This window comes from Sinohyriopsis cumingii, unplaced genomic scaffold (genome assembly GCF_028554795.1).
Source record: "Sinohyriopsis cumingii isolate HCF-2022 unplaced genomic scaffold, ASM2855479v2 utg000573l, whole genome shotgun sequence".
NCBI lineage: Eukaryota > Metazoa > Mollusca > Bivalvia > Unionida > Unionidae > Sinohyriopsis > Sinohyriopsis cumingii.
Window position 1 is genome coordinate 695,110 of NW_028315911.1, and position 16,549 is coordinate 711,658.

The 16,549-nt window shown below is 35.2% G+C and overlaps 1 protein-coding gene across 1 annotated transcript in view; it reads left to right on the forward strand.

Moving 5' to 3' along the window:
- The window catches only part of LOC149773781 (uncharacterized), a 215,533-nt gene that overhangs the window by 99,268 nt on the left and 99,716 nt on the right, over positions 1-16,549 (forward strand). The window contains exons 5-6 of the mRNA XM_089946020.1: positions 381-493; positions 6,830-6,940. Of these exons, the coding sequence (XP_089802146.1) occupies positions 381-493; positions 6,830-6,940 (224 nt within the window). The remainder of the gene's footprint in view (positions 1-380; positions 494-6,829; positions 6,941-16,549) is intronic.

Sequence of the window (16,549 nt, forward strand, 5' to 3'; positions counted from 1 at the left end):
TTACATTGAAAATGTTAAAAATAAACACATTGAAAATAATGTCAAAATATTTGCCTGAATGGATATGGGATTTTCATTAAAACAAGTCTGAAAATGGTGCCTATTTTGCAAACAGTACTGCCTAATATATAAATCTATCACTCGGATTCAGAAATATCAGAAATAGATTCAGCATTCAACAGCTAAAAGTAAAAATGGTCATTCCTTGAATTTCTGGAAATTCTTTTCAGCTATTTGAGCATCAGTCCCTTTGAAGGACTCGTGTCTTTTTCTTTATGTAGTAAGTCTGTATGTGTTCAATATTTTATGCATATGAGTGGGCAGAGCTTATAGCAAATTTTGGCAAAGTCCATTGGATAGTTATTCATTCTTTGTTTCAGATGATCTGTTTGTGAAGAGGACAGGTGTGTACTTATGGGCTAATGAAGTTTGGGGTGCCCTAAGGGGGCTAGAGACATTCAGTCAGCTTGTCTTTAGGGGCACTGATGGGGAGGTTTGTATAAATGATTTCATTCTTCTATAATGTGGCAGATTTTGCCAAAATTAATTTTTTAAGTTAATATACCTTTCAAGTCACAGTGTCACATGAAAATGTTTGAATTATCAAACCTCTCATTTTGTGTATAGAAAATTATCAGTTCCCGAAAATGCAGCCGTAAAATAAAAGAGTTGTGCATTGAGTGTTACTCCAACAGTTTTTCAGTTGTCTGATTCAGAAGAAAATCCTGATTTGGGAGAATTATCAGGGTTTATTAATGATTCCATCAAGGTGTGAATATGCAGTCAACTAGTATCATTGTGCAGTCTGTCCAGTAGTATGACCTATCAGGGACTGCATTGTGACATGTTTTTCAATCCATCAAATACTTCATATCTGTTCATAATTGCCAGTTCAAAGTTTGAGTGGACACACATTTTTATGCCTCTTTGTCTGCCTATTATCTGTTCCACTGTTAGCTTTATATGTGGGCTCCATTTGAACCAGGGGCCCCAAGTGGCCGAGTGGTCTAAAGCGCTCACCATTCAGGATCACTGCCATCTCACCTCTGTCTGCATGGGTTTGAGTCCAAGACTCAGCTAGTGTGAGTACATGGGAAAGCCTGCCAGTAGCTTCTCATGGGTCGGTGGTTCTTCCCTGGGTTTTCAAGGGTTCTTCCTCCACCAGTTATACTGGCCGCCATGTATAGCCTATCTAGTGCTGAAAAATGGCGTTAAACCCTAGAACAACAACAACAACAACAACAACCATTTGAACCATGTTCTTTCAGTGGTCTGACCAGTTGATGCAGTATTGCATTTTCTGTTTGGCATTTCAGGAAGAGAAATAAAAGTCATGATGCAATTTAGAAACTAATATCAGTTGAAATTAATTACAATGTATAGTTTCTGCTGTGGTCATTTCAGATCATGTGATCCAAGTACATGAGTACCTAAATACTGTATGGCTGGGGGCATTGTATGGCTCTCTCTACACATTGTTTCAGTTCCACAGTCTATGGAATAACTTTATTTACACCTTGTCCACTTTGGCTGTTGCTTACGTCTTAGATATTAATTCCAGTGTTTATTCTCTAACTGTTCTCACTTTCATCAAAGATGTTAAACATGATATTCAAATTCCAAATATTTACACTATTTGGATGTTGTTACCATTACATCCGGGGTTTTTCATGAATCCAATATCCCTTACAGCCTTTGTGTCATACAATATGTTCTCATAAGTTTGAAGCCAACACAGATACCTGATTTATATATATATATATATATATATATATATATATATATATATATATATAGTTGTGGTTGTTGTTGTGGGGTTTAACGCCATTTTTCAGCACACAATAGGCTATACATGGCGGCCAGTATTAATGGTGGAGGAAGAACCCGGAAAATATATATATATAGCTAATCATACTGAATTAAAAATACATTTGGACTAAGTCTGTTTGCTTCATAAGCATACTTTGCATTGTGCTGCAGCAAATCTAGGCCTGTGCAGTTGGATCTGACTTTATTTGAGTATATACAGTGTGCACCTTTGGAGATGTTTTTTTTCAATGCTATTGGAAACGGTAGATGCTATAATTAAGTGTTGTCCTACTATTGGTTTTGAATTAATTGAGTTGAAACTTGAAGTAATACAATTCAGGTAAATATTTTCATTTTATAAAGAGATCTATTGGCATTTTGTTATACCTTTGACTTTTCATTCATTGCAACAAAGAATGGGGAGGTTAAGAAGGGCTTTATTCAGGACAAAAATTCAATTTAAATCTTTAACTGCTAAATGGACAAAAAGCAGAAAAAAAGATGAATTTTAAATCTTAAAGTTTTATGATGACATATCAGTGATAAAATTTTGATGGCATAAAATGTATTCCATCACTTATGGGGGTATTTTTAGCTGTACTGGTCAAAAACCAGAAGAGCTTATGGGATGGGTTTTTTTTGTCTATCATGCATCAACAAACATCCATTAGCACAAGTTTGTTAAAGTCTCCCTAAAGTATTTGGAGGATTACTGTCGAAGTTTACATGTGCAGTCGTTCTAAGGTTTAGTTTGTCCTAAATAAAAATAGTGCTGCTCAGACATTTAACATGGCCATCACCACAGCTATCATCAAATTCTAATTGTCACTGTTACCCCTGAATGGATGGTCATACTATGGGATTTGTCACTATTACCCCTGAATGGATGGTCATACCAATATGGGATTTGTCACTGTTACCCCTGAATGGATGGTCATACCGATATGGGATTTGTCACTGTTACGGCTGAATGGATGGTCATACCAATATGGGATTTGTCACTGTTACCCCAGAATGGATGGTCATACCAATATGGGATTTGTCACTATTACCCCTGAATGGATGGTCATACCAATATGGGATTTGTCACTGTTATCCCAGAATGGATGGCCATACTAATATGGGATTTGTCACTGTTACCCCTGAATGGATGGTCATACCAATATGGGATTTGTCACTGTTACCCCTGAATGGATGGTCATACCAATATGGGATTTGTCACTGTTACCCCTGAATGGATGGTCATACCATTATGGGATTTGTCACTGTTACCCCTGAATGGATGGTCATACCAATATGGGATTTGTCACTATTACCCCTGAATGGATAGTCATACCAATATGGGATTTGTCACTATTACCCCTGAATGGATGGTCATACTAATATGGGATTTGTCACTGTTACCTCTGAATGGATGGTCATACCAGTATGGGATTTTTGCTGAAAGACTTCTTATTATGTAAAGTTGGTCCAGAATGAAAATGGTGCCAATCTGTCAGCCAGTATGACAACAACAGCAGCTATGTTTGAAATCTTGTTATCATTTATCCTCTTGAATAGAAAGTCAAGTTGACAAGGGGTTTTCACCAGAAGACCTCCTCTGATGTCTGGTAATTCCTAAACGAAAATTGTCCCACTCATACATTATGTATGGCCATTACGATGGCTACTTTGAAAATCTTATTATTGCTGGTCCTCCTATGGAGTTTTAAAAATTTATATGGTATCTACTAGGTCCTAAAATGAAAATGGTGATGATCTGATGTCCAATATTGCCACCATGGCAGCCATCTTGGATTTTTTTAAATCACTACACCACCTATATGGAAAGTCCTATTGGCATAGGGTTTTCACTAGAAGGCTTCTTATGAATCTAGTTGGTCCTAAATGAAAATGGTGCTGCCCAGAAATCCAATATAGCCACCAGAGTGGCTATCTTGAACATGTTGCTACTGCTTCTGAATTGAAAGTCATATTAAGCTCGGTTTTCAGCTGAAGATTTGTTTTCATGTCTGTTTGGTCCTAAATAAAAATCCTGCCAATCTGAATTCCAGTATCACCATCATGTCAGCTATAAAAAAAATCTTGTTATTGCTACTCATTCATATACATGCCTACCATTACACTTTTGGCATGATCATTTATTTCTTTATCCTAATTAATGTCTTATGCTATGCTCACTATATATAGATTACACTATTTTGGTACATTAAAAAAAATAAAACATAAATCAATAACAGGTTGTTATTTTCATTATCATTCTTTAATCCCATGCATTTTATAAATTTGAGAATATTTTAAATATGAAGACTTCTGTGTGAGAATAGCACAAGAGTACATTTGTCCATTGTAGACCTACATGGACTATTTTATATTCATAGTAGCTGTATGTGGACATTTCTTCAATTTGAAAACTTGTCTCACAATTTCCTTATATTTTGATGATATATTTAGGTAGTGGACCAGTCTATACTTAATAAAATATGGCACCAAATGTGTGTGATTTGGACTTTTTAATGTAGCTTTAACAATTTTTTTGTCATATCACTATGATGTCTGCAGTGTGGCAGTTTATAGTGATGTCTAGCACTGGGGTTTCATACCGCAGACACATTATCCAGACTCCAGGCCGACCAGGCCTAACACTAACCTCTTAATGCTGAGCGCCAAGCGAGGCAGCTGTTAGTACCATTTTTGTAAGTCTTCGGTATGACTCAGCCGGAGATTGAACCCACAACCTCCCGCATCCAAGGTGGACTCTCTAACCACTAGGCCACCAGAGCGGTTAGGCACCAAATGTTAAGCAAACCAGGCTTTATCAGTGTGACTGATAGATGTTAAATGACTGAAAAATGTTAGAGGAGATGGATCTTTTTAAACATCAAAACATGATGGATCAATGAAAGTACAACTTAACAGCTCTTTACAAATTTAAAAGAAGAATATGAAAGTGATACAATACTGCACTCAGTCTGGGCACATCATCATGCTCATTGTACAGTTTGTGGTCTTGACTTTGTGATCATTCAGTAAAAGTTAGGCATGTAGAATAGTTAAATGAGTGTTGTATATAAGTAATTTATCAGTATGTTTTGTGTTTGGATTCTGGTACCCATCCAAATGGACTTGGCCCATTTGTGATTAGATTTTTAACCAGCTACAGATCCAGGCTAGTATCCCCCCAAAATGTCAAAATGTCAATTTTTCATATGGTTTTCTGTAATTATGGCTTGTAATATATTTATCGCACATTTAATGCTGAGATTATGCTATTACATTAATAATAATTATGCTTATACCTCTCTAAGGGTTGGTATTTATGCATCTTGAATGGGTAGTCATATCAACATGGAGTTTGAACTTAAAACACTTCTTATGATGTCTAGTTGGTCCAAAATTAAAATGGTGCTGATCTAACATCCAATTGACCACCACAGCAGCCATCCTGAAAGTCTTGTTATGGCTTCTCCTGAAAGGAAAGTCATATTAATGTGGAGTTCTCACCAGAAAACTTTGTATGAATGATATCTAGATGGTCCTGCTATTGTAGCCACCATGGCAGCTATTTTAATAATGTTATCACTAATTGGAATTTAGTCATATCATCATTGGGGTTTTCAGAGAAGGCTTGTTAAGATTTATAGTTGGTATTAAATAAAATGGTGTCTGTCTAATATCCAGAGTGGCCACCATGGCATTCATCTTGATAAATCTGTTATAGCTACTCCATCTACATGTTGTTGTTTTTTTACCAGAAGACTAATTTTGGTGTCTAGTTGGTCCTGAGCTGGTCTGACCTTCAATATGACTGCCACAATGAACATATTGAAAATCTTGTCTCTGATTCTCTTGAATGGATGGTCATATTAACATTGGTGTATAGTTTGTTTTCAATGAAAATAGTGCTGATCTTTCATCAGTTATAACTGCCACAGTGGCTGGTTTGAAAATTGTGTAACTCAGGAACATCAGAAATGGTTTCAACATTTACCAGGTAGAAATAAATAGTGCTATCTTGAATTCCTGAGAAATGTTTTTAGACAGTACTGAATCAGTCCCTTTTATTTACTCTTGTTTTATAATAAGGATTACCAATGGGGAGAATTACTTTTAAATAGCAAAAATACAAAAATGTAGACTGGAATGTAACCACAAATATATTAATTACTACTGATAAACTTATGACTACTGTTGAAAGATAAAAACTGAAATTGCTCTATGTTTGGCTGTATATAGACACCTAGAATTTGTATTGCTATCTTACATCCCACCAATTACGGAGCATAAATACATCCAAGTACCCATTCTTACATGATGGTGTTGAACAAGAGTGGTGCTATGGTATTGGGCTGATTGTAGACAGCATAGTTGTAGGAAAATGGCACCTTTGTCCACAGCTTACATGGAATCTTTAGATTTTGTTCAATAAATAGCAAATGATTTAGTCCACAAATGTTCACTTTGTACCCATAGATTTTTTCCTAATTATGTTCACTAGATTCATGACCCCAACAATTAAAAAAAAAAAGATTAAAGCCGGCATAATACGGTAGCAGCTTGTATAAAAAGCCCAACTGCAATGCAATCTTGCCATCAAATTATATTCCAGTATGTCAGAGTCAGTGTCATTTGTTCTACTTAATTTTCAAGCTTACATTCAGAACTAGCAAGGTCTTTTTAGCTCTTCTTGTCATAGACAGAATTAAGAGCTTATTGTATGGTCTGTTGCTGTGCGTTGTCCATCCTCAGTTCCTCAGTTAGCACAAGGATGTTGTTGCTACTTCTTCTAATCTAATTGGAGGATTGCCATACAGATTTTTGATTATAGCTCTCCTGGTCATAGACCAGAAGAACTTTGGTATGTTGTATGTCCACCATTTGTCCATTAGCACAGGTTTGCTAATGTTACTAAAGAACATTGAGGATTGTCATGAAACATTTATCCCATGGTCTAGTTAGGTCTAAATGAAAATGGTGCCACTTAGACATCATTGATTAATGACATTAATTTTTATTGCAGCTGTACATAAAAGATGTTGTGATCAATGATTATCCCAGGTTCCCTCACCGAGGTGTTCACATAGATTCCTCTCGCCATTTCATCTTCAAAGAAGTCATTTTTGATGTCCTGGTAAGTAATATATATATATATATATATATATATATATATAGATAGATATGTTCATGTACTTGTCCATATCGATGATGGATGCTGGACATACTGTAGTAAACAGTTTATACTCATATGGTTATTGATGGTATTTTAATGGTAATACAATTTTGAAACAGAATACAATTTTATGCATATTGTCCTGAGAGAAAAAAAATAAAGCAAGAAGTTTTACCAAATGAGGAAAGCGTCAACATACATGTACATGTAGCAGCCAGTGAGTCAGTACTTGCTATCACAGATCTGACAGTGTAACTGTCAGAATTAACACAATCCAAGAATTCAACATCCTCATTACTAGATCAAAGTCAGCATCATGCACCATGGCAAGGTGCAGATCATCATCACAATCACTGTCAATAGTATTGACATCTATTTGCTCAGTAAACCCTACCTTAACAAAGCAATTTGTAGAAACATCACAACATGCATGATAAATTATTTCTCCCTCAGTGTTTTTGTTAAGACTCAGAAGTCATCTCTGGATTAGAGTGTGTAAGTACTTTGACTACTATTCCTTCTATTTTTCATTTGTAGATTTTTGTCTAAAAAGACATTTTTTACTGGCGAATTTTCTGTCATTTTTACAACAGTCTTAATTCAGAATGAACACAAGAGATTTACATCAAGCTGTATTCAGTTAGTTAACATAAGTATAGAATTATAGCTACCGGTAGAGGATATTTGTAAATTATTTGTTTTCAAAAACGTACAACACAAACATATCTTTTCATTCTTTAATTGCATTGAACCAGCAACCCAGTGTTCTAAAGTACCCATCATGAATGAGGTGTGATCATCATGCCTTTCTTGCCTGGCATCTTTGTTAGGTCATGGTTATTTACTGATTAAAGGACATGTGAATTATCACACTTTTGTTACCTAGCACTATTGTTGCAAAAACTTTGTTAAAGGACTGACATTATTTTTATTTTCTTCTCAGCACACTGGTGATAAAACTGTTATAAATGAGTTAATTTTCTCAGGCAGACCACACAAATCAAATGCCATAACCAATTATACATTGTCTTTAAGGAACGCTATTAGAAATCCTTTTCTAGTACTTAGTTATGAGGATTTTAATTAGGCAAATTAAAGTCAAACATTCAAACAGAAATAAAAAACATATCAAAGAATGTAATAAACAATCTTTACTCTGTGTGTGCACAGGAAAACACACACACACACGTGATTAGTTCCTTGTCTCTGCATTGGGTTAATCAAAGTTATGACAGGGCTTGGTCCGAGTTACTGCTTTCTGCTAGTTACAAGTCACTTTTCTTGCTTCTTTTTTTTCACGTTACATGCATTAGAAAATTTTTGTGTGCATTTTTTCCACTCAGAATTAACAGAGACATGTAAAAAAAAAAATCAGAATTTAATTAAGTACAGATTTGAGAAGTAATATAAGTGTAGTTTTACTATTCCCCCCCCCCCAATTTTGATGAAATTTGGTATAAAGAATTTGACTGTTCTCTAAAGATTTGGTATAAGCTGGTTCCAAATGCTTGTATCAATTACACTTGATGGAAACTAATACAGTCATGGGTCTTCTAGGTTTGCAAGTGTAGTTAATACACTTTTGTCCCTTGTTTATGGACCAGAAGTTAAAATACTAAATTGAAACATCCTGTATACGTGTTAGGTATTGTACTGTAATGTGAGTGGATATTTCAGCTTGTAGCTCTGTTCTGATAATAGGAAGGACTAAGTTACATATTCAGTAACACTTCAATCTACATGTCCATGATAATTATCAGTGTTGTTAGATACACATTTAGGTTTACAGAATAATGCAACCATATACAAATACTGGTACAGTATATACTCGTCTACAAGTAGCATCCAGATGCAAACATTATAGACCTTTATCTGTGATCACACAATGCACAGTAGATCAGGGTGCATGTTGTTTGTTCTACTTATTAATCATAATAAACTGCATAGACCCAGATCTGCCATCATATTATGCATTGGCTGGTCTGGATCTATGCAGTTTGCCATAAGATTTGACATATACTAATATATACAATGGTAATTGTATCCAGTACATTCCTAACTGTAGAACCATCAATTTCCTCAGTAAACTTGTTCTTTTGTGAACCTACTTTCTTTCCTACATAATAGGAAGGAGGCATTTATGGAGACAGCAAGTATCCCCTTTTAAAGTGTTTGTCAGTAATGCTTAGAATGATCATAGTACTGAAATGTCATTGAAGTAGATAGAGCACAGCCAGTGGTTGAGCAAGATACTTTCATCCTGCAGTACTTATCAACAGAGAGCAAAGGGCAGAAACAAGCCAGATTTAATTGTCTAATGGTTTCTGTTTCTGTACATGTCCAGGAATCAGGGTCTCAATGTCTCAATTTGTCCTTGGGAAAGGCACTTAACTGGATTTCCTTTGAATGATAAATATATGTGTTGTAAGTACTATTAAAAAAAGCAACCAACCAATGAATAGTTTTCTTTATGATTTAGAATCCCATTGGTTTAAAATGAGAGATATTGTGATACCCTGTGCTGGTCCATCTGTCTAACTGTCTTTTACTACATCTTCTAAACTGCTATGAGGAAATGCATGAATCTTGTCATATTTTCCCCTTTTTTTTTAACCATCTCATATATACATCCAACAAGTTATTGAAATTTCAGGAGCAGCAAAGACAGTGTTTCTAAAATTTATTATGATGGCGATATGTTTATGAAATATATATTTTATTTACATTTTTTTTTAATGATGCCAGCATTCAGGTATTTATTTTAAAAAGTGGCTTTATGACTTAGCTCAATATGGTGATGACATTTTTTTTTTGAACATTAACTTTTATACAGCATTCTGATTCACTAACTTCTAACCCACAGCAATCCCTAACCTACAAGATTCTTTAAGCATTAAAAAAAATCATATAAATATGCAATTATCGTTAACTCATGATAATCAATATCGTCTTAACAGAAAAAGGAACCCTATGAAATCCTACACATATGAAAAATTTGGATCGCATGCAACCAATCAATTCAATCAATGAACTTGTAACTATAAAATTAAAGAAATAAATTTCATAAACAACTCTAGCATATCAACACATTTCCATGAAATCGAATAGACGATGCATACTTTGGATCCTAGGCATATCAAACACATTTTCCGTAAACAAAACAAACAAAATAGAAAATTGCATGAAAAATTAAAATTGTGTACCGTAGTGCTGTTCTTTCCAAAAAAATGTGCATCATAGTACTAAAGCCTGTCTTTGCCTCCAAGACAGCCACCTGGTCCCCTTACTTGTCTGAATGAGGAAGAAGTACGTTTTAGTTTTCCCCAGAGTCAAGTGAGTCATGCTTCTCTTGCAGGAAAATCTTGAACTGGGGAAATTCAGCCATAGCCTTTACTTTAAATTCAACATTTCTTCCAGGGTGTAAGCCTTAAGTTAAACTGACCAATCGTAATGAGCCATTCCTAACTTTTTTCCCAAGATAATACTTTCTTTCATTGGATTATGACAGCCCAGAATCTAAGAAATATGACACATACCAGTTTCCTTTTGTTAAATGACTATTCCACATGGCATTCCCATTAAGCAGATATGGTCAGCATCTTAATATTTACTTTTCCAGGACAGCTTTGCAACACCCAAGTCAGTTTTAAACTAGCCATAGATGCTGGCCTCCCCCTCATCCACAAAATGTACCAACTGACATGGGAAAAGGGTCAAAGTGACCCTTCACATAAAGCCTTGCTGGCTAAAATTTGAATGCACAATGTATTCAATTGTAAGGTTCAATACTTATTCAAAATTCAACACATTACATTGCATAGTGGTTCGTAGTTATGTGGGTTTGATGTCATTTTTCAGTACATAATAGGCTGTACATGGTGGCAAGTATATTTGGTCAAGGAAGAATTCAGATAAACTCCCAGGAAGAATCACTGACCCAAAGGAAGCTGCTGGCAAGCTTTCTCAGATACCCACATTAACCAAGTCAAGACTCAAACCCATGCAGACTAAGGTGAGATGTCAGTGATGTATAAAGGCATGTACCTTTGACAACTGGGCCTCCTAGGGCCCGTTTAAATAAATGAAAGGTCAGATAATTCTGAGTATTAAAACCACTTACCAGGACCCCATTGGATGGAGCCAAGGTTAATTTCTATCTTGCAGATGGTTACCCAAATGTGCAGGTTTTAGCTTGACAGCAGTTATAAAGAAGAAATGGTCTTATCCTGAATTCCTGCAAATTCATTTTTGACAACAAAGCCCTTGGAATGAATTCTTGTTTACATAATACTATTGGGATTGTGCCCTGGGAATTATAATGGATTGTAACATTGAAAACAATTGCTCACCTGCTGAGAAAAAAAGCTTTTGTTGTTCAGGTCTTTATTCCTTAAAGCCAAAGTCTATGTTGTTCAGGTCTTTATTCCTTAAAGCCAGAGTCTATGTTCCTGAGATCTGTATTCCTTAAATCCAAAGTCTATGTTATTCAGGTCTTTATTCCTGAAAGCCAAAGTCTATGTTATTCAGGTCTTTATTCCTGAAAGCCAGAGTCTATGTTCCTGAGATCTGTATTCCTTAAAGCCAAAGTCTATGTTGTTCAGGTCTTTATTCCTTAAAGCCAGAGTCTATGTTCCTGAGATCTGTATTCGTTAAATCCAAAGTCTATGCTATTCAGGTCTTTATTCCTGAAAGCCAAAGTCTATGTTGTTCAGGTCTTTATTCCTTAAAGCCAAAGTCTATGTTGTTCAGGTCTTTATTCCTTAAAGCCAGAGTCTATGTTCCTGAGATCTGTATTCCTTAAATCCAAAGTCTATGTTATTCAGGTCTTTATTCCTGAAAGCCAAAGTCTATGTTATTCAGGTCTTTATTCCTGAAAGCCAGAGTCTATGTTCCTGAGATCTGTATTCCTTAAAGCCAAAGTCTATGTTGTTCAGGTCTTTATTCCTTAAAGCCAGAGTCTATGTTCCTGAGATCTGTATTCGTTAAATCCAAAGTCTATGCTATTCAGGTCTTTATTCCTGAAAGCCAAAGTCTATGTTGTTCAGGTCTTTATTCCTTAAAGCCAAAGTCTATGTTGTTCAGGTCTTTATTCCATAAAGCCAGAGTCTATGTTCCTGAGATCTGTATTCCTTAAATCCAAAGTCTATGTTATTCAGGTCTTTATTCCTGAAAGCCAAAGTCTATGTTATTCAGGTCTTTATTCCTTAAAGCCAGAGTCTATGTTGTTCAGGTCTTTATTCCTTAAAGCCAGAGTCTATGTTCCTGAGATCTGTATTCCTTAAATCCAAAGTCTATGCTATTCAGGTCTTTATTCCTTAAAGCCAAAGTCTATGTTATTCAGGTCTTTATTCCTGAAAGCCAGAGTCTATGTTCCTGAGATCTGTATTCCTTAAAGCCAAAGTCTATGTTGTTCAGGTCTTTATTCCTTAAAGCCAGAGTTTATGTTCCTGAGATCTGTATTCCTTAAATCCAAAGTCTGTGCTATTCAGGTCTTTATTCCTGAAAGCCAAAGTCTGTGTTGTTCAGGTCTTTATTCCTTAAAGCCAAAGTCTATGTTCCTAAGATAAGACTTTTTCTTATACAAAATATTTGTTCTCCTGTTCTGTACTTAACATTATTCCTGGAAATTAAATTTAAAGCATTATATCTCCATGTATAATGCTTACCCAAATATGAACAGAGTAGAAGCATGTCTGCTGTCACATGATGTGCCAGCATTTCAGGGTCTGTAGTGTTTGGTCAAAATCTTTTGGAAAATGAACAGCATGGAGTTGAATCCATTGTCATGTTATATAGCTGAAGTTCATAGTCTACAATTTTGGTCTAAATCATATGGAGAATAAACGTTATAAAACAAGATTTGTTGCCGTATAATGAGCAGGCAGATCAGGGTCTACAATGTCTGGTCTAAATGAGATGGGGACTGAACAATGCAGAGCCAGATCTGTGATTTATGTGTCTGCAGATCAGGGTCTACAGTGTTTGGTCAAAATCAAGTGGAGAATGATCAGTTAGAGTCAGATTTACTGTGTCATAATGTGCCTTCAGTTCAGGGTCTTTAATATGTAGTCTAAGTCAGATGGAGAATAAACAGCATAAAGCCAGTTCTTTTGTCAGATAATGTGCATGCAGTTAAGTGTCCTTGTTTCTGAGTATAAATTATATGGTGAATGAGTATTCTAAAATCAGATTTCACAATCATATGTAATTTATAATGTTTGGCCTTAATTATGTGGCCAGTAAGCAGCATAAAGCAAGGCTTGCTAACGGTGCTGTTCATAGTGGGGCATGTGTCAAGCTAGTCTAGTTTAGTAAAAATTGCACTTACAGCGCAGGCCAAAATAACATGATTATTGCATTATGTCACCAATGTGGTGTTCATTTCAGCCTTGGTGTATTGTAGTGCTGTGAACTAGGGACACAGAATATGATTGTGCTGTACTGATTAATTCACCCACCAAAATACCCTTTTATTTTTGTATCTTATTAAAGGAATCAATGATCTTCAGCCTGTTGTTCAAATTTGATGAATGACCCTTATTGCATATTCAGTTAGAGTAGCAAAAGAAAAAGGCACAGTACCAACTGTTGTCTATGTAAAATCATTAGTTTTTCAGAAAGATAAATATTTATACTTTCACAAGTGATCATCATTACACAGTAGCAAACATAGTACCATTCACTTTAGTGGTCGGTGTGTACTGTATCTACATTTCACATAGTAACAAATGCTTCAGACTCTGGCGGTTTTCCAAAATTTGTCTCTGGAACTAAGAGATCATTACCACCAGTTCCTGGTGCTGTCTGTTCTAATCAAGTGTGTCATTTTGATCTGGTTCAGAATTCTAGACAAGATTTCTTGGTTGAATTCTACTGGCAGCTTACATGTTCAGATAGCCTTCTTGCTGACCATGTCTTGTAAAATATACATCATTATATTCCATAATTATCAGTAGAGTGGGAATTCTCATGCCTGCAATCAAATAGATATAGTTTATTATATACGTAAGTGTGACATATAGAAAATTACTGGTGAAAGAAATTTCTTTTTTTTCTTCATTCTTATTTTTACATGTGTGAAAAATGCATCCTTATATTTTCATATGTGAAAATACAAGCTTGTCCATCATGCCATTTGACACTTGATTGTGTGTGCCCACAGAAGGCATACATGCTACAAGAAAAATGAACACTTTGTGAGCTAGAATAAATAAATGGAAACTGGAGTACCTTTCAGACATGGAAGTTTGACTCTATGGCATGAGAAGTTATTTTCCCTTGCCACATTGACAACAGTGATAAATCAGCTGTGCTGCATTTCTGAATTGCTTTGAAGTAAGATATTGTAAAATAATGTTCAAAATATAATTTGCTGCAAGAGATTAAGTTGCAGATATTTGCATATATATGATCAGACAATGAAAGAAAGGTGAATTTACATATGGGGGTTTGGGGTATACTGAGGACTGAGTTTAATCTTAAGTTATGATTCTGGAACAAGTTTTGTATATGATAAAAACATTTTGAAATTGATATGATATACTATAGTTCAGTTCAGTCAAGTCAGATCATTATTATGTTCTAGATTGATACTGAAATGACTGGATGTTGAGGAAAAAATACTTGTTTTCACCATTGTAAAGTGTTTCAGAAACTTGAGAAATTATCATTTTTGTGCAAAATAATATAAAACACTCTTTCATATTTGAAATGTAATTAAGTCAGATGTATCAAATTACCACAAAATATTTTCCTACAGAAAAATACAAGGTAATTAGGGTTTTGGGACAGGCATAAAAGAAAAGCTTGTTTGGTGCCTAACAGTAAAGTAACAGTCATGAAAGGTTCTATCATACCAAGGCAACAGATGTTAGGTGTCTAGCCCAAGGACACACTATGGCTGCCAACCTGGCTGGGCCTGGGCTAGATTTCATTCAACACCCTTCTCATTGTCAAAATTATATCAGGTTTGACTCCCAATACAGTGATGTTGCTGCCATAGCAAACAGGTGAAAATCTGATTTTCATTTTCCCCAGTGATTAATTGAGCCAGTTTAGTTAAACTTTACAGAAATGTTCCTTTTTGGGATATCCTCCATCCAAATTTTGTCTGAGGTGATCCTCCTTTCATAGAAACCAGGTGAAACAGTTACACACCACTCTCTCAATAACTCGTACTTGGATAGCTCATGAACCCACTTATGATACAGAGTCAGTTGTAAAAAACATTTTTAAGACTATGAAATACAAAATAAGTTGGCCCATATTTGTTGAATGTGAAGAAACTACAATCAAAGTTGGTAAGTGTAACCTTGATATATCACTCATTTTATCATCAGAATCAGTGGTTAATAGCCAGAAAACTGAATCATCATCAAGAAATTCTCAACTTTTAATAAGAAGCCATATATTGTGTTTAAATTTCTCTCCAAACAACATTCTTAGTACACTGTAAGTAACAAAATTCAGCGAAATTTCAATCAATGAAAATGATTTTAAAACCTACTGATGGCACCACTTTAAGAAATAAATCCCAATTAAATAGGTCTGTTTAGGGAAATGTGTGCTTTAGTTCTGTCTTTCAACTCAGTTTCAATGTAATCATCATAAATACAATATCCGGTATATCCTCTTGTATTCAAACTTGAAAAATATCAATCTACCACTGCAACTAGAGCATTTCTGTGAGAACCTAATTAAGTGCAGACCTTGTTTTAATTTCCCACTTGCAGTAGTATTTGTTATATTGTTACACTCATGCATGCAAATCCTATCTGCACAAGAACTAGCAATCATGATTGTGTTAGGTGAACTAATTTTAGTTAATCAGGTGAACATTATGCAAGTAATATAATTGTAGCTATGTGGCTGGGTGGTGGTGGTGCTGGTGAGGTTGTATCTTTATTTGGATATCATTATCTAGAGGGTGATTGCCATCAGTATTGTTGCCCAGATTGAGTAAATGTTAAAATAAAGTGTGAAATTTATAGATGGAATAAATAGAGATCTGAGCAGATATATAGAACAAAATGACACGAGCCCCTACATGAAAACCAACAATTTAATTATTTACATAAACAATAGTGAAAATACATTAAATTAGGAAGATACACTTCTCTATGAAATAAAACATTCAGCAAATTTCAAACACAGATATATTTATATAAATAGCAATCTGTTTTAAATGATAGAATTGGTTCACCATAGAATCAAGTGAGCATTTGAAGTCATTGCCTTGTACAACTTCATAACCTTTATTTCCGATTCACTCCAACTTCACTGTGGTTGTTTTTCTCAATCCTTCACTTTTTTCCTTCTCCAACCTACCTACTGCCTCGCCTCTTTTCAGCCCTCAAACTTTGTTTGGGTAGGTGCATACATAAGTACGTAGATACTTGGATCAGTAGGTACATGGATACGTCAGTGGAGCTTTTTCCTCTTTCAAAATAAACAGAGAAGTAACCTAAATCTTCTATCAGATATCCTACTGGGAATAGATCATTACTTCCCTCTCATTATGTCAGATATCATCCTATCGGAATTCAAACAGATACCAAAGGCTGTCTGGTG